The 19,336-nt window shown below is 41.2% G+C and overlaps 1 protein-coding gene and 1 long non-coding RNA gene across 5 annotated transcripts; one reads left to right on the top strand and one right to left on the bottom strand.

Annotated features, from left to right (window-relative positions):
- Positions 1-15: 15 nt before the first annotated feature.
- Positions 16-14,669, bottom strand: LOC139799002 (uncharacterized). The gene is made up of 2 exons (XR_011727054.1): positions 14,535-14,669; positions 16-739 (listed from the first exon to the last, which is right to left on the bottom strand). It is a non-coding gene; the product is annotated as an uncharacterized lncRNA (long non-coding RNA).
- A 550-nt stretch (positions 14,670-15,219) lies between these two features.
- On the top strand, positions 15,220-17,591 carry TMEM69 (transmembrane protein 69). 4 transcript variants are annotated; one of them, XM_071750266.1, is made up of 3 exons: positions 15,220-15,415; positions 15,888-15,950; positions 16,560-17,591. In XM_071750266.1, exons 2-3 carry the CDS (start codon positions 15,906-15,908, stop codon positions 17,277-17,279), a joined length of 765 nt encoding a protein of 254 aa, XP_071606367.1. In that variant the 5' UTR covers positions 15,220-15,415; positions 15,888-15,905; the 3' UTR covers positions 17,280-17,591. The 4 variants fall into 4 exon arrangements, with proteins under 4 accessions (XP_071606367.1, XP_071606366.1, XP_071606365.1 ...); XM_071750265.1 differs by having other exon boundaries at positions 16,551-17,591; XM_071750264.1 differs by lacking the exon at positions 15,220-15,415 and having other exon boundaries at positions 15,830-15,950; positions 16,551-17,591.
- Positions 17,592-19,336: the final 1,745 nt, after the last annotated feature.

Here is a 19,336-nt window from a genome sequence, read left to right as displayed (position 1 = left end):
CCCCTCAGCTGCTCATTTTAACCTCTCTTTGCACTCTCACTACAAAAAAAAAATACCTAAGAAGGTAATTTATATTTAAAAAAGCCACGACCACGTTCACCTCATTAAATTTCCTCTGGTCGTGGTAGTACTGAAGTCAGCCTTTACATTACAAAAAGGTTTGTCAACCCTGCATGACAACATTCAGAGCAACACCATGGTTAATACTGAACAGATACACTCAAGTCTGCTGGATAATTCATGATCTGCAGCAGATCAACCTGTACACTCTGGAAAAAGGACAATGTTACATAAAAACGTTTGCTCCAAATGCTGAGATCTAAACAAGAAGAATCAGCCCAAGTGCTCTTAAAATATAAACTTCATTTTTATCACATACATCTGCTAAAAAAAGGTATAGTATTTTAAAAAATGAATGTTAGGATATACTCTGGTCTTCACGTAACTCGGTTAATGCTCCAGAGAGCTAAGCACTACTTGATACAAAGCTCAAAAGCAGGCACAAACGTTTATCTCCCTGTTTTTCACCATTTACATGCTGAAACATAGGTCACACCAACAAAAAAACGCCAGGTCCAAAAATAACCTCCTCTACTCTACTCTTATTTTTTTTGTAGACTGGGTGCTGCTTTTAAAGGGACACAAATTTTTCCACAAGAGCTTCTTGTTCTATAGTGAAGAATTCACTTCTGGGTCATAGTCCTCTTCCATCAAAGAGGTGAGACAGGAACTGTAGTCACTATAAAAAACAAACAAAACTCCATCAAATACAAGTGACATAAACAGAGAAGAACAGAAAGAGAAAACGAGCACCTATAATGCAAGTGCCAAAAGCTATCTGATAAAAACCAAACCTGAAATAATCTTATTTTTTAAAAAAAAGGTCCCTGGAAAGGGTGTTTTTGCTTTCAAACAATCACTTCCCAGATTTATTTTACAAAAGGGAAATACAACCAAGCTGAATCAAAATAAAAGGAAGAATGGAGAAACTCCATGCAGCTGATGGGGGGGGAGGATTCCACACTTCATAGCAATTTTAAGACCTGCTGCTAAAACAATGACAAGACTCTAGGCCACAGGTAGGCTTTGTCATTCCAAACCTCTTGCCTTTCCTCTGTGCCCATATCATTCTTCACCTGTTCCAATACAGCCAGACTCCCCTCTCAGGACACTAATGGTACTAATACATAAAGTATTTCTTTAACTCCTCCATATGAAATACCAACAACTAAGGTTTTACCTAACAAGAAGCAAACAGATAGGTTTACTACTCCTGGAACACCTGAAAAATTTTGTTACTGTTTTGATGCCATCAGCTGTTTCTGAGGATCCCTTTAGGTGTGTTGTATTATGCCTTTAAATTTTCCTCATTTGGACCTGATGCCATTCTTTGATCGATTTTGGGGTTTGTTCCACTTGTGATGCCATTCTTTAAAAAAAAAAAAATTCACATGCTTAAGGTGTTTAAGATGGTTTTGAAAGAGACTCAAAACACACACAGGAAGTAGTAAAAGAATCACCACCTCTTAATCCTCTGGGTCACTCTCTTTATTAAGCTCTTATTTTCATGTAATTTTTCTTTCCTTCTGGAACTAGATTACAATATTGTAGGGGAGTTTGGAAAGAGGGAAATGTTTTTTGCACCTAAGTCATAGCCACGATCACATTTCTGGAGGCACAATAACAACAAGGAGCCGACAAACTACCAGTGAGGATGAGACTAAAACAGAGCAGACATGGCCATACCCAAAACTGACCCGGGAACTTTCCAAGCATCCCACCCAGAACTACAAGCTAGTGAGTGTCACACACAGCAAAAAACAGAAGTACTAACCTATCAACACCTGGTTTTATATTAAAGGGTAATTTTTCAGTGTGTAGAGAGACATGTAGGAACATCTGCTGCAGACAGAACAGTCTTCCCACCATGCTGAACTCAGCACAGATACAGAACTCCTTTAAATGTGACCTTCTGAGGCTGCTAACAAATGTTTGAGTAGAAAGTAGAGGATAAACCAGGAACAAATTTAATGTAGTTGACTGTACTTAATTACCTTCTGAATAAATATGCTTTTCAGAACAAGCTGTATAGAAATTAAGCCATGTCAAACTATTGACAGAAGTCACATTATTTAAGGAGCTTATTTACTGAGTCTTGAGAATGACTCACAGCAATGTGAAAAACAGACCTAAACAGAGCAAAGCCCATGCAGAACTCTTCTATGGATTTAAGGGTATCTAAATAAACAAACACCACAGAATTAGTTTTGAAGCAGGAACTGGATCTCAGTATGCAACAAAAATAAAACCGCCATGGAAGTACAATACCCAGGTTCCACTTCAGAAAAGAGGTTCCCAGTGCCTTTGGAAAAGGAAATCACATCAACAGTTTTCAAAACTACAACCACTAATATAAAAATATTTTGCAGGAGATTCAGGTCTCCTAACCTGCTATTTCAATATTGTTGATATCAGTGACCAAAGCACTTCATTAAGGAGCAGCATCTAACATAGATCAAGCCATCTCTCAAGCTGAGTCAGTCTACTTGTGAAAGCTTTCCTAGCTTTTACTGTATCTTGCAGATATGAGACCAAAATTGCACAAAACACTCGAGATCTGGGAGCTTGATTTATACAGTGGAAAACTGCATTTTTAAACGTTTCTTCATAATATTTAACATAGTTTCTTTTTTTGATTACTACATAAAACCAAAATGACCTTTGCCAGCTACTGAATAACAAACAGATCCCTCAAAGTACAGGTGAGATCTGCTATTCTCTGGTCATGCACATGAGCTTATGTGTGGAACACTTGTGCACTCCCTGAAGGCAAAGTTTCCAATTGTTCCCATACTGCATTTCCAGTTCAGTCGAACTGGTCTCTAATTCACTATGGAAAACAACAAGGACAAATATCATCATCAGTTGCCACTTCCAGGAAAAAAACAAACATAAGTGCTTGTCAATGCAAATCTAATTAATTCTCTTTCAAATGAGTTCAAGTTTGTATTATTTCTGGAAATAGAAATCAGAAAAAAAGAGAAAATAATAACAACAATAATATCACTAAATGAGGGGAAAAAAGCATACCTCCTTTCAGAACAATGAATCTACATTAATGAGCTTTGGTCTAGAAAAAAGGTTGTCTGTCAGCTACTCCAAATTATTCTTCCACATATCAAAATAAGGAAGTCTTTCTGCAAGTAACAGAAGTACATAAAACACTAAAAGCTGTGTTAGGAGAGAGATTCCACTTGTTAAAAGCTCTAACTTTCAAAATATAACTAAAATTATCATTTTTTACATGTTGCATTAAATGCTTTAACTTATTTCTTAGCAACCTCCATTAACTTTTGTTGTTGCAAAAGTACACTTTCCCCTTCCTCAGTGCTTAAGTTTTCTATCTAAATATCGTTCACCATGTCATTTAACACACGAGTGGAAAGTGATATTTGTTACTGAGTCAAATAAACAAATAAGATGCTTGATGCTCTCTCATATTACCAAATTTCATTGCATACTTGTCTAAAAAAATATCAAGAGTTTGACATGAAATATTTAAAGAAGAGGCATGGACTACAGTAAGGAACATATATAGTCCAGGACAAAACCATTCTCTAATACAGCATTAATAAAGTTTTCTTGCAGTTGACTATAGTTAGACAGCTGTTTCAATCCTTCTGTTGAATTTAATTTCTACTCCTAACATGGACCTGACCAGTTAATCTCTTAACCAGAGAGTTTCTGAAGCTTTGATTCTCAACCTCAGCTTTACATATATGCCTGGCAGCAAGGAAGCATTCAATACTCCAACAAGACCTGCACTGATCAGAATGTCAGACCAAAGAGACAAGCTAATCAAGGCCCCTTAGCTTTGGTATGAAATTACTCACTAGGAATGGATCAAGACATATCAAAACTCCTAAGAAAATGCATAGATGAGCCTTATCAGCAGTGCATTTTTCCCAATTACTTCATTTTCTAACTGCTATATTGACCTACAAAATTGTAAAAGTCCAGTGGGAAGCAAAATCTGCCCTGAAAGAAAAGATCACCTGCCATGCTCTGCCATTCTAGCACATGAGGTCCCTGGGAATACCTGGAACCAGGGCAATTTTCTGAAACAGACATGTATCACTGGGTGCTTTTTCTGCCACAATGTTCCTTGCAAACCCTCTCAGGTCCCTTCACCTCTGCTGTCTATTTAGAATCCTATTTAATTACATTAATTCGATTCCTCATTTCCTGCAACAGCAAATCACAAAGACTTGAAGCCTCTAGCAGAAAACCTGCACAAAGTAAACTTTTACCTTTCATTATACATTTATCAGCACAACTAATAGCCATTGTAAAAGGTCAAAGGAACAACATCTATCCCTGCCACAATTTCAGCTCACTTCACTACATTTCTATGTATTTCTCCAAATAGAATACATTTATTTGAAAAAAGTAAAGATTGCTTTTTTAACTGGCCAAGTCAGTTGGGATTTCAGTAATATTCCTAAATACCAGCTAGCAGCTGGGTTGCAAAAGCATTCAGGAAAATTAAGTGGACAGTTTAATGAATGCATAAGGCAAAAGAGCATTTGCTCCCCTCATCAGTTTTCTTTCTGTGTAACTTTAAATTTTAAAGTTTTTTAATCAAGCAGATATCAAGTTTAACCAAACAGACTCTTCCAATTGGTTACTCTTCAGAGTGGTGTCATTTAACAGGTATATGGTAGTTTATGATAAAAAGTTCAATACCATACACATTCACTAAGATATGGTCTCTAGGAACTTTCGATTCACCTAACACACAGACAGAAATAGGGAGTCACAGCCTGGAGCCTGAGGAGTCAGAAACATGCTAATCATTTCCTTAAGGATAGCAAAAAAAGTCACACATGAAATACCATTATCCTGTCTTCCAAAAAAGCAGAACACAGCTTGGTCTTAGAGTTAATAGAAATATTTTACTGCATTAAGATAATCATATTTGGGTGCATAATCCTTTAAAAGAATGTCATTATAAACCTTACTTCAACCTGCATTATTAGGCCTTACTATAGAAGATACAAGTACTGCACAACTACTTCAAGAGTTGTAAAAACCACCGAGCTACATGTTCTAAAGTTGAGAATGTTTATTTGCAGTTAATGACACGTTCACCTACATGAAATATATACAAAACAAACTTAACTTTCGTTTTGCTTTAAACTTCCATTAATACAATTGTCTAGACACACCTTCAGTCTGTCTACATGACTGAAATACAGCTACCTCTTGAGAGGACAAGTGTAGGTGTTCCAGACTGGCACGTACAACTGGTACTTTTAAGAGTAGCTCACACACCTGAGGTATTATGCACCAGCATAACTACAACACACACCTGTCATCATTACTTGTTTCTTTCCATATCACACTGCCAGACCCCAAAATGGTTATTCAAATAAAAAGGTCAGTTCTTTTAATTAAGAATACTGTGGAAAACATTGTTTAACTTGTATGCTGAAAACTCCAGCTTCTAAAAATGCAAAGTATTGGTTGTGCAGAATTTTATGAAGTTCGGGAAACATAAGCCCATTAAAACCCAAAATGATAGATTAAAATGTTAATCATGTACCAAACAAAAAACTTCCCAGATACAGAGAGATATTAAAAGTTCTGCTAAAAAACAGCTATTACTGAAAGATAAACACCTTGATTTTTGAGTTTAAAGCAAATGAAGCTATCTTGCAGAATCATTAGAACTTTTTTTTTTTCTAGAAACTGCACTGAAAATCTATATATTCCAAGATGAAAACATGCCAGATGCTTGTCCATGCAAAGTTTTTCCAGAGTAACAGGCTGGAGGTAGGGGAAAATCATTAACTTTTACATATCTGACTACTTTTGACTTCGGTGAACTAAAAATAGGTTAAGAAAGATGAATATGGACATACCTATACTCTAAACCACTTTTCTCTATGGACAGTCCTCCCACTGGCACTTGGAGCAGTACTGCTTCACAAACAATGTGTCCATTTTCCTACTTACTTTCCATTTCTCTAGGGTCACACTGACCTGAATCTTACCTCCTTCAAAATTTCAGGAACAAATATACACACCCAGCCAACCACATACCTTGCAATGCTTTAACAGCTTGATTTTGTGAATACATACCCACATCTAGAATGCAGTGGGCAAGGAAATGATTTATTTAACAACAAAAGTTCCAAAGGTATACACAAGTACTGTAACCAAATCACAGACAAAAGTGACCTCTAAAACTGTGATGTAACAAAGAAAAATCAAATAAAAAATTGTAATTGAAAAACAAAACAAAACAAAAAAAAAAAACCCAAACCAAACCAAAACAAAAAAACCCTACCCTTAGCAATGCTGTTAATTGATTGATGCCTTCCCTTCCAGCCCCAGCTGATGCAAGCTTCTGCCAGGAAGGTTACCACTACATCACTACTGGGTCAACTATATCAGGTTCAGGAGATCACAGACCCCAAAGCCAGCAAGCTTGTCTTTGGAAGCAAGCTTTATTTAACACAAAAGCCCAAAGCACATTTTGGGAAAGGCAGCATCTGGGGAACCTGCACAGAGGCCTGTGTAAAATGATAAGGCTCTGAAGCTCTGCCAGCAAGTGTGATACATTACAACTGAACCATTCCCGTGGGTTTTGAGGAGTTTACTTTGAGGACCAAATTTAAACATGTAAAATCTAAGAGGTTCAACTCCTTAAAAGCAAAGAATAGGGACAGCACGCACTGTCTAGATATTATGCCAACAATTACTCCTGAATGTTTTATTCCTACAGCCACTGGTAATACTATCACTCCTTATGCCACTCTCCTGTGCTGTTTAAGATTCCACTTCCCTCCAATGTGCCTTTGAGTCTTTAGTACTGCACATGTTAGGGAACTGTGGCACTCATCTGAAATATTAAAACCTGCTCACTGTTCCACCCTGCTGCAGGGAGTAAGGCTCCAGGGATTGTATATACCTCTATTAATCAAGTGTATTTACTGATACAAAACAAAAAACCCATGTTTTAAATAGTACTAGGCTTTAAATGTGAACAATATTCTGAACTTTAAGCTGGCTTTAGCATTTTGACACCAGGTATTTTGACTCTGGAGAATATATTTTGCTAATCTGAATCAAATCCAAAGGTCCTTTTCACTCTCAAAGGGAACAAAATCAAACATCTGTTTTGCAGTGCACTTTGATCCACAGACCTTTCAAAAGTATCTGAGGTCAAGATAAGGCTCTATTCTGCCCTGAGCCTTAGAAAGCACAACACCTCAACATGGCTGCCTTTAGAGGTACCACTATCCTCCCCAAAACCTTGTGACAGAGTACGTGAAATAGCAATAAAAAGCCTATCTATATGGTCTGCCCAATGCCTTATTGGACACAGTCACTTTACTGCTCCGTAGCATAGAGCAGGATAATGTTCCCCATCATAAGGAAAGAATTGCAAATATGTAATTACTGGCTTATCCCTGCTGCATACTACATACCTCCTGCCTACCTGTCTTCCAGAGATGTAGACTGAGCCTAAGCAGAAGTGAAGCAAGTAGTTCTCCAGTCCCTTCAAAAAAAAAAAAAAAAAAAAAAAAAAAAAAAGGGATGTGTGTTTCCCACTTTGAGTATTTTATACCAGGGTTACTATCACTACAATAGCACATTTACATTTAAATATATTCCACTTGGAGCTAAGAAAAAAGTATTTCCTTTGGAAAAGATCACCAAACACAACCAGACTATTTATCAAATATTTATGTCAAGGCAAGAGAGACTATAAATCAAGTACAGGGAAGTACAGATCTGCATTCCAGATGAAGGGTAAGAGACTAGAAGCCATGTCCCTTACACAAATTAAACAGAAGACATTCAGAAATAAACCATTATTTTAAAGAATGTTATGTATAACATTACTCCAGCCCTACAAACTGGAAAGGGTGGAACATTCCAGTTACAGGTACTTCTTGCCCAAGATAACAGGCCAAGACACAGGGCCTAATGACACCCCCTCTGCTCCTCACTCCACTTGGATTATTTCCAAACCATTTTACCTCAAGACCAGGACAATATGAACAAACTTCACATTTGTCTGTGACTAGGACACGACAAAGACATGTTCACTCAGCACTTTTCAGCATGTGTACAACACCTGCACTACAGTTTCTGAAGTTTACATTGCCTATGTTTTTCATTCTACTAGTTTAAAATTTTCAGCATTTTCTCTAATTAAGAAAGTATTATCAAACATCAATGCAGAAAAGTCACTGAAGACAATTCAGTTTAAAACCAAGTCCTATACATACAAAATAAACTGCAAAAGATAACAAATATTCAACTTGTTTGGTCTTCGTTTAAGAAAAAAAAAAAAAAAGTGGAACTGACCCCTAATCCTGTGATCTAATGATTTGCTGCAGCTGGCAGATCCATCCTCTTTGGATGTTCAGTAGAGAGCTGTCTCTATAACCTACTCTGTTAAACTCTTAAAGATAAAACAAAGCAAGGAGCTATGGACAAGGTGTTGTCCAGCTGGTCTAAGCTTTGTCTTTAGATCCTGCAGACAATTATTATGTTGTTATTTTGCAAGTACACTGTACAGGGCAAGAGTTAAATGATGTCATTTTTCTTCCTTAGTGTCCCGCAGTAAACTAGGGAATTCTGGACTTTTTTAAATTTTTTTTTTTTTTGGAGGGTTCAACCCTTTATCCTAAGATTTAAAGAACTTTAGCTCTACCCTCTCCCACCAGATGTCTTTGAATATAAACTAAGCAACACCATTCTCCACCAATTTGTACAGTGAGCTGCAGGGGTCCAAAAAGGAATGCTAAGATGTCTCAAAAAGTATCAGAAAAACGAGTTTGCTATCAGCAGACTGGAATTCATTATGCAGCTATTCATATCTCCACTGGAATATTTTTTTGGAATCTGCAAATCAAAAGAGATTAGCATGCCAGAATTCTCCAGCATATCTCTACAATCTGTTTTCGTTATTCTTACAGCTTGAAAGTCAGTCCTGCACCTAATGCCTAACCTAAATATATTCTACTGCAATTTCAACCCTTAACTACTTGTTTTATTCATGACTGATACATCAGGCTGGCTAGCTTCTCGTGGCAGATACCTTTTACAACTTCTTTTATCCAGACCAGCACTTCAGTATTCCCTAACTGAAAGGCAACCTTAGAAGGCAGCAGGGCTGTTTTGTTTTCTTTTGGGGGTGGGGTGGTGGTGTCAGGGGAGGAAGTCCCATAGACCACCCTGTATCCTAGCACTGTTTGGCAGCAGAAAAAGGATATAATAATGTATTCTGAGATCAAATATAGTAATGGTTTTGTTCGTTTGTTTTTCTAAGACAAGCAAACAAGCAAGAGCACCCCCAACTACTCCAATTTTACTGTTGAAGCTACAAGCTTTTAAGTTCAAAGCACTGATGATGAAAAAAACTGATATGACCCACCTACCAAGCATGACAGCTTGCAGGCAGTGACAAGATGACAGAGCTGGCTCCCAGTTATACCTGCAGGTAATTTTTGTAAGCTGCTTTATAGATCACCTGCTGATGCATGATGAAACATAAGTTGTATAAAATCATTCCAGATGATGTAATGATCCTTTTATTTTCCCCAATCCTCACTCAGGGGTTCTCTACTTTATGGACTTATCTTTACATATGTTACCCAGCCATGACTTTTCCAAAGTATGACAGTATCACAAACTGGACAAGATACTTTTAGCTACCACTCCTCAGCAGAATGGAAAAACTGGTTCATTAATTTATTTACAATGCTCTTGTATATTTGCCAGTCTGACAAGTGAATTTTCATGGAAGTGATAGTGCTGACTCACTATACTTCAGGAATCACTACAACCCCTAGATACTCTCCCACAGCCTAGCCAGCTGATAACCTGTCTGCGTAAAGTAGCACACTCCTAAACACAGTAATTTGAACCCATCTACACCAAAATGGCTGAAATCAATGCTTTTGATTTCAAAACACCAAACAGTAGGTGACCCAGGACAGATTTCATGATGCAAACACCCTTCCCTTGAACATAACCAAGTCCTCCCTTTTTTTCTAGATGTTGTGAAGGGAAGTGCTACTCTACACTTTTCAGTATTTTGGAACTTTTTTCACCCCTGCAAACTCTAAGCTTCCTAAATACTGTGGAATACATTCCATAAGGCCCAGCCAACCTGAAGACATTAAAGTCATCATTAACCTAACAACTTTAACTGAACTAGAGTTCACAGATGAAGAACACTTTTCCCCCACTACCAGTCAAGATTATGACACAAGCAACATTTTCAGGGTGAGAGAATTCCCTTGCTAAGTTGTTTTTGTTGTTTTTTTTTTAAGATTAGTATCAAAAGTCTTTTCAGACCACCTCACATGAATCCTGATTAACCCCTTGATGATGGATGATGCAACTCAATGGCAAGAGACTCTACTGAAAGACTGGAGACCTGTTGTCATCTTCACCATACAAATTCACCAGCAACTTTGTGAATACTAATAATTTCTTTGCCCAGAATTATACCATATACCTCCATGGCAGCCTCAGTCCTTTATTTACAAGTTAATTTTTCAACACAACTGAAGATGACAAAATTCCAAGAGACTGACGATCACTGCCACGTGCTCTGTATGTTGCAACTGCCCTATTAGAGTCACAGGATATCCAGTAAGACAGCCCCTGCCTGCCACACTAAAACCTCCATCCCCACTGCCAGTCATGCCTGACCACACCACTATCCACCCTGGCACTGATTGTCCACCTCAACCTAAAACAGAAACTGAAAATAAAACTGATCCAAGAAAAACTACTTCAAAATTCTTCATTTCTTCCTCTATTGGAAAAAGGGGATTCCTAAAGCCAAGGACATGCATTTAGACAACATTATACACACACACACACCTCTGTCTCTTAAGAGCCACCAACATCACACCATGAAGCTGTGATGCTCCATCCAGGGTGGAGGATAAGACTATGAAAACATCAAAATGGAAGTGTTCAGAAGATTAAAAAAAAAAAAAAAGCATAGGCATTTTTTCTAGAATGACTGCAAACCCTAGAACTTTACTAGCTCCTGCTGAACATGGTCGCTGAGGTACAAGGTCACACACTGCAAAATATTTGTTTCTGAGTATCACTTACTGCAGAAAACCACAGTTATGTTTGGATGCACTGGTTCAAAGGATTTTTGTTAAGCCAGACCTTGGAAGTGCAACTATTTGAGATTAGTCATTTTATGGAAGTGCATACACCAACACTTTCCAAAGTCTTTTTGCTGTTTAACTACAGAGAGGTGTAACAAAGTGCTAGAATTCTTCTTTTGATCCCTCTGAAAGCCAGCTAGAGAGAAGGCAGGAACTGAAGTAGTTAAGCACACATTTAACTGAGTTTGGAGTGATACATCCCAATCACTAATATGTATGATTAATTTAACCAACACATGCCCCTTCTCATTTACTGCCATGTTAATGGCCTCATCTCACCTAGAGTTTTTAGGTCTGCACAGTGTTTGCACAAACATGTATGCGGAGGAGGACACTTAGCCACTATCAATCTTTACTTAAATCCACTCCCCAAAATGTAAATTTATCTTCTGACCATAAAGTAACTCATTAAAGTCTGGCACATTTTCACAGGAACATATTAACTTACAGAACAAAAGTTAACAACATCCTGGCATCCATGAAGTATTCTAAGCAGAACCATGTTTCTGCCAACTTCACTGCTTTTCATCAAACGTGACAAGTAAAGAGGACATGCACTTCAATTACTCTTGCTGAAACAAAAGCCACATCTGATTTAGTTGGTATCCTGGTCACTACGTGAGTGACAGTAAAATGTCTGCTCACATTGCTGTGTTAGCAGAACAAAATCTAAACCACTCCTGCCTCTACAAACACATTAACACAAAACTTTAAAAACCCAGACTTCTTGGTATATACTCCCCTTAGCAACTGCAAAAATTCAGTAAGTATGACCTTTCCCTGTAAGTTACAGCAACAATCCCCCTGTCGTTGTGTTTTCACAAAGCCATAAGAAAAAAAGCCTGAATCCATGCAAGAGCAGCCAGCACCTTACTGAAGCGAGGTGCCTTCTGTTTTAGCTCTACTGAACACAGCCAGCCCTTTTCCAACCCGGTCATACAGACAAACAAAGCATGCCCTGAAGTACACTTCACAATTAAGTCAATTCAGCAGCTACACAACTAACTTTGAACATCTGGTAACACTGAAATGAAATTAAAGAAACCAACTTTAAATCTTGAGCCAATAATTTTTGTTCACTTAGTAAAGACAAGGACTGCATTATCTGACACTTCATGTTCCTGAAGAAATTCACAGATCCAACCAACCACAGTATTTTTCTGTATTTAAAAAAAAGTATCCCACAGCTCTTGAATTTCAGAAGGCAATAACACCACGTACAAAGGAACCACATCTGTGAGACAAGGTGGCTATACCCAACCAAATATTCTCAAAGAATTTTCCTAACAATTCCGAAAGACTGCACTTCCACTTGATTTGTTGTATGTCACATCTGCATTCTGCTCCTCTTATTTTTGAGACATCCATAGAAAAAACCAGGACTTTTCTTTTTAAATGCCATCTGTTCCTTGCATATTTTCATTTTAAGTCCCAATATGATATTTGCAATAGAAACCTCTGTGTCATATTGGATTACAACCACAAAGCAGATGAAAATAACACAGAGGCTGCACTTCACTACAAATAGTTATAACAAAACAAACAAACAAAAAAAAATTAAAAAAAAAAAAAAGGGAAGTATTACATGAAGCTTTTCTATTCTCAATATTAAACTTAATAAAGTTATACTTAAGGTACTCTTCTTTAGAAACAACCTGAAAGAATGCAAGGGGGAAAAACTGCTCTTCTCAAACATGGCCATTTTATTTCTTCCTACCACTACTCTACACCTGTTTCCTTCCTGAGTCAGAGACTGGAAGTTTGAAATACCGGTCTCCAAATGGATGAGCACGGGGAACCTTTCACTGAAATACCAGCCATATTCATTCATGAAGTAACATTTGCATAAGCTTTTTTCATAACCACCTAACATTTTTATAGAAGCAATGTCAACTCTTCAGTAAACTCAGCTTTGATGGCTCTTCAGTTATTTCTGCTTGTTTTCTCATCTCCATATCCCCCCTCTGCTCTTTCCCTACTTTGCTCAGTCACTTGCAAGGCTTCAGAGTATTATCAACATTACTAACCCTTGTGTCACTCAGACCTCGGGGGCGGGGAAAGGAAGGCCGAGTTACCTGGTCATGTTAATATAAAAAGGTTTTTAAGCAATGCTTTTGAACTATTCTACCATTACTTACGAAGATTTAAATAGCGACTGCTCCTCTCAAGCTGTTTAAAAACTCCTAACTTGTGCAGACACCCACTAAAAGCTCTAAAATCGCTCCAAACCGGCTCATTACTAAACCGAATTCAATTTAAAGTCTTAAATGGATCTTTGCAACACCAGGTGTGAATACGGCTGTTCTGACTAGGTCCAGCTGCAGCCATTGAAGTTAAGACCTCAGGCCAACAAGGCATAAACCACCCCAGACACGCAGAAACAACTTCCAGGACGGAAAAAAAAAAAAAAAAAAAAGCCGCCTCACACTCGGGCCAGGCTCTGCTCTTGTGCGTACAGATAACGACCGACACCTGACAAGTTTCCCAGCCGAGGGCCCGGCACCGGTCTGGGGGAGCTCGGCCCGGCTGCCCGCCGCACACGTGTCACTGCTCGGCGCCGACCGACCGCCCCCTCCCGCCGGGGGCTGCCGGAAAGAGCGGCCGTAAACCCCACCGCGGCGAAGGGAAGCGGCCCGAGGCAGCACGGCTCACCCGGTTTCGTTTCCACTTCGACATCAAAACAGCGAGCAGCCGAGTCCCGTCCCTCCCTCCTCCCCCCCGAACTCGGTCCCGTCCGCCCCGCGGGAAACCCCGCGGCCGGGCCGGCCCCGCGGGGACTTCACCCCGGCGGCACGCAGCGTTCCGGTCCGTCCTTCCTCCCACCCGTCCCCCCCCCCCCCTTCTCCCCGCACCGGCCCGCCTGATGACAGGACAAGGCTAAACTCCCGGCGAGAGCCGGAGCGGCAGCGCTCCAGCAGTGTCAAGCGCCGGGAACTTTCCGGCTAAGCAGGAAACAATAAACGAGGAGCCTCGGCCCCAACCGCCCTCCCCCGGCCCGGCCCGGCCCGGCGGCCCTGCCCCGCAGGGTGCCCCTCGCTGCCGCCCCCGGGATCAGGTTCCGCGCGGGCCCGCCGCAGCCGAGGGACGGGGGTGAGTGCGCGGTGGGGCCGAGGGCGGAGGGACCCCCCGGGCGGCCGCACCGCCCCCCGCCGCCGCCGCCAGCGGGGTCCCGGCCTGGCGAGAGGCCGATCCCGGGCCGCTCCGAGGCCGCAGAGCCGGTGGAGAGCGGAGGGCCGGGTCCCAGGGTGGGGGACGATAGGGCTGCGCGGGAAGGCGCGGCGGGACGCCGGGAGAAGGGGGTGTGGGAGCCGCACTCACCGGCCAGGCCCCTCTCGCTGCCTCCTGCGGCCCCAGAACCATAACAAAGCTCTGCCCAAAATGGCTGCCCGGCCCTGCCCGGCCGGGGGCCGGAGGGGGCGGGGCCTGCGAAAGCGCGGGGCGGGGCTGAGGAGGCGGAAGGGACACGCCCACCTGGCTCCCCCGGCGGCCACGCGGAGCTCTCCCCACCGCCGCCCCGGGCCGGGGGCGCCGCACCAATCAGAGCAGCAGCGCGCACCGCCCTCCTCACCTGGAGACTACGCTTCCCAGAAGGCCGTGCGCCCCTCAGGCGCCGCGATCCACCGGGCCCTGCGCCGTGGGGCATGCTGGGATTTGTAGTGTTTTTTTGGGTTTCGTTTTTTTTTTCCCCGCCAGCCCGCTGCTTCTTTCCGCGTGATCGAGGCTCGCGGAATTCCTGGAACCCAGAAAGCAGGATCGCCCCCACCCCGTCCGGCGCAGCAACCCCGCGGGCAGCAGTGTCCCTTGTCGCCGCTCTGGCAGCCCGGCCGCAGCGGCAGAAGAAGAAGCGCGGCTTTTCACCTCAAACACACCGGGGACTGGGGCCGCCCCGGCTGGTGCCACGCACACCTAGGCGCTTCCTCGGCCCTGCGGAACGAGACGGCCCAGCTCTGTTCCCGCCCGGACACTCACCGCTGAGCGCCGGGCGCCGGCGGAGCTCTCTTCGGGACACCGGAAGCCGAGGGGAAGGGGCAGTGGTGCCGCCCTGGTCGGGGCCCAGCCCGGGCCTGAGTCTCTCTAGGACATAAAACGTCTCCTCTCCCCCTTCTCTCCTGGGGCTTTCAGCGCCCGAAGGTGCCCTCGGGAGAGCAGCAGCTTGACCTGGCGAGTGAAGCTCAGCGTTGAGCTGCTTGCCCTTCCCGGTGAGTGTTGGCCTTTTCACTCCTTTTTCGTTCAGGATCGTTTTTTCCAGGGGTGATGAATGGGTCGTTTATCATCTGCGTGCAGCCATTTGGCCCGTGGAAAGGAGGCGATCCAAAAAAGGGAAGGTATTGCTTGATACTTAACTCTTCAGTTAGAAATTGTTTCTGTAAAAGTTATTAAACTTTAGAACTTTATGAACTTAGAGTTCATAGAGCCACCAGAAACAGAATATGCTGTAGTGGGTAAATGAGATGGATAACATAAAACGTTTGTCTTTATCAGATGGGAGAGTCCTATAGATGTGTATTTAAATACAGATGCGTATTTAATATAAAATATAGATGTGTATAGATATAGATATGTATTTAATATAGATATATATTTAAACAAGTCCAGACTGTGACTTCACTGTGCACTGTGACAAATTCAGCTGTTCATCATTCTCAAACATTCTGAATTTTTCTCTTTTAGGGCCTTGATAAAGCAAGTATGTTTCCTCTCATACAGCGATGCTGCTTTCATACACCTTTCAAAGTAAGTTTTTAAAGCCTTCTTCCCTATTTATATTTCTTTATAAGTACACTAATAAAAGGTATGACTGGAGCACAGAAAAAAAAAAAGTTACTTTCAAATTTAAGTAGCCATGCTTATTACTTAGCTTTTCTGTGAGAATTCCTAGTTTCTACAGCAGCTTATAACCAAAGCTAAATTATTTCTTTTATAAGGTCGGATTTAACAGCCTAAATATCTTTTTCTCTTTTTTTGGTAGAGTGATGAAGTGGTAGTAGCTAGTGTCTGGGGTGACCTTGTCTTTGTTCTGTAATCATTTTATATTAACTCTGAAAAGAAAAAATGCCTAATGAATGTCTGTGTGAGTGGAAGGATAGGTGGGTATAGACACCCTTTGTGGTGAGTAACGTTTGGTTATTCACTGTGCAGAGCCTAAATGCTCTTTATCAGAGAGCTTGAGAGAACTGCATCAGATAGCTTAGTTAAGTTAGAAACAGCTGCAAGCTGGGAAAAAGTGCAGCTGTGATGTGACCTGACATAGAAACTGCTTGGTACTGTATTTCCTAGGTAGTTCAGGTGACTTCAGATCCATTCTTGTGTTCAGAACAAGTTTTGTAATTGCAGCTCCGTAAGGTAACTGGTCCCAGACTGCTGCTGTGTGGAAAGAATAAGACAACTTGCTCTTCTCTCAGCCTCTGTCTGCAGAGAGATGTTTGTCTTCTCTCAAGATCTCCGAGCCTCAACACAGCATCTGTGTATGCAACCAAGCTCCAGGCTTTTCACACCTCTCTTCCCTTCTTCAAGAAGAAAACCCCCAAAGAATCTGATGCCAAGGACCCTGGCGTATTGAAACGAAGTGCAGAGTCACTAAAGGAGTCTCCAAAGCCAGCCCTTTACTTAAGCCTCACAGGACTAATTCCATTTGTTTCTGTGCCACTGGCCATGGCCATCCAAGGCACCTACTACCCAGAGATGGCATTTGCTCAGATTACTTATGGTGCTGCAACAGTCTCTTTCCTGGGAGGAATAAGGTGGGGATTTGCTCTCCCAGAAAGCAGCCCAGCCAAGCCAGACTGGTTGAACCTGGCTAACAGTACAATTCCTCCTCTCCTTGCCTGTCAAGCCTTGTTTTTAAAAGATATCACTTCTGGTGCAGTAATGCTAGTAATAGCCCTAGGAATAGCACTGCATTATGATGTTTCCCTTCTTCCTCCTTATCCTAGGTGGTTTAAAGTGCTGAGGGTAGGAGGAACAGTGGTGATGGTGTTATCACTATTAGCTACTGCAGTTTTGAAGGCTGGTTTAGAGGCACAGCTAAGTGACAGCAGTGATAAATGGATGAGCACAAAATAATAGGTCCAGGGGCAAAAGCTACTTCCCTGGCAGTAGGGTTTTTGTATTGAGTTGCATTGGAAATGGAGACTTATTTGTGCAAGTCATAAGATGGCAGTGATCAAGATGCTTATTCCCAAAATAAACAACTTAGCAAGTTTAAGAGGGATTGACTGTAAATAGCAGTGATACCCAAGGCAGGTTTGAGTGTCCTTATCCAGAAGAACCCATCACAGTGGAATGAGATGTTACTATCATGTCAATTCAAAATGGAGATTTAAATGACATGGGTGTGAATTGCTATATGCTGAATGATTAAAGAATCTGATTTAACTGTGGTGTTTTCTAGATAAGTGTTTAAAGAAGCAGCAGAGAATTATGCAGAAGTTACACACGTCTTCAATTCCCATGTTGTGGGAATGCAAAAAAAAAAGAAAAAGAAATAAAAAACTTGTATTTCAGCTGAGAAGATGCTGAGAATGCTGTGATGAAGTGCAAGTCAGACAAGGTTTCTTTGCAGTGGCAAACCAAGGTCAGCACTCACTGTATTTCATTCAGCTGCTATGATGGGGTGAGGAAACCTCAGCATCCTTGACCAGATGTCACAGGAGACAGGAGGTCAGCTTCCTCCTCCAGATAACTTAAATAAAAAATCATATTTTGGCCATCTGTTTCTAGGTTTTGTTTGGGCCTAGGGCTGCACAGCCAAGGAAGTTATATGCAAAGTATCCATAAAGTACTATAAAATGGTACAACACATGGATAAATGTAGGATATGACACAAGGAGTCAGTTGCTTGCACTAGGGGATCCCATAATGGGATTGAAAATAGTTTGTGTCTTCTTCAGAACTGGTTTTATTGGAGTACCTGGGTTAGGTACAAATGGACTTACAGCCTGCAAAGCCTCCTGCTGGAGCAGTCATTGAAAACAATTCAGGAACAAATGCTCTTTGTACTAAAGTCATTTAGGGGACAATGATGCTATGGAAGTCACATAGATTTTCTTTTCTAGCCTCAGCTACCTCAACAAATCTATGAACTTGCATGTGGGCATATATCCTGCAGGCTTTTTATCTTACGTATTCTTTAAGTACAGCATAAGGTGGGAGAATAAAGCTCAAAGTGACATCCACACAGTTTTAGGACCAATTTAGGTAGTCCTCTTAAAACACTGTTCTTCATTGTTGTTCTACATAGAATAAAGCACATACTTGAACTTAAAATTTGTTACTTGTTCATTCTGCAAAGAAGATATTTAAGAAATTTAAGATATTTAAGATATTTAAATATCCTAAAGATAGATCCATATTCTAATATGGTACTGCTGAAATAGCAACTATGTACATAAACCTTTCAGAACCTGTTAACCTTTACATGGTAATAGCATCATACCTCTGAAAGAGGAATATATCTCGGTGCTCTCTGAATGTAATGGAAATAATATCTAGTTTGTGAGTGAAAATGTTTTTAATTCTTATTTAGATGTAGTGTTTTTTTCTAAATTAGGTCCAGAGAGGAGTACTGCCTTTGGCTTCATCAGGGAAAGAGGTCCCGAGTATCAGAGGCCATCATCAACTGACTTCAAAGTTTTCATTCCACCATGACAGAACCAGCCACAAAAACTGGAGAGGCAATTTCATCCAACAGCAGACTTCCTCAAGCTCCACTAAACCAGAAAGTTTTCAGGTAGAGATCAGATCACAGTTCTCAAACTAATAAAGTGGTGCCAATGTAATGCTGCTTAAATGGTTCACAAGGGATCCTGACATGTAGAGAAGAAAGCCTGAGAAATGCTGCCTCTCTTGCTCCCAGAGATCCAGTGGGCTGCAGAGCTGGAAAGGCAGCCAGACTTCCAAGAAGTCTATGATTTTACACTGAGAAGATAAATATACAAGTATTTTACTATAGAAGTGTTACTTCCACCTTTTAATTAGTCAGCATTTATAACCAATCTTTCCCAGTGCTCTCCTGGGAATTAGGGTTGCCAAGAATAAAAAAATAAGACCTATTATATGAAAGGGGCAGTGACACAACTCATTATCACAGGAAAGCACCCCATTCAACAGCATCCCACAGA

The sequence above is a fragment of the Heliangelus exortis genome, chromosome 8, assembly GCF_036169615.1.
Source record: "Heliangelus exortis chromosome 8, bHelExo1.hap1, whole genome shotgun sequence".
Lineage (NCBI taxonomy): Eukaryota > Metazoa > Chordata > Aves > Apodiformes > Trochilidae > Heliangelus > Heliangelus exortis.
This window is presented reverse-complemented; position numbering and strand designations above follow the sequence as displayed.

Excerpts from the sequence above, each read along its gene's own strand:
- TMEM69 (XM_071750265.1), top strand. The coding sequence starts at position 15,906 with ATGTTTCCTCTCATACAGCGATGCTGCTTTCATACACCTTTCAAA. Across the intron at positions 15,951-16,550 it reads GCTTTCATACACCTTTCAAA|CTCCGTAAGGTAACTGGTCC; the intron begins GTAAGTTTTTAA and ends TTGTAATTGCAG.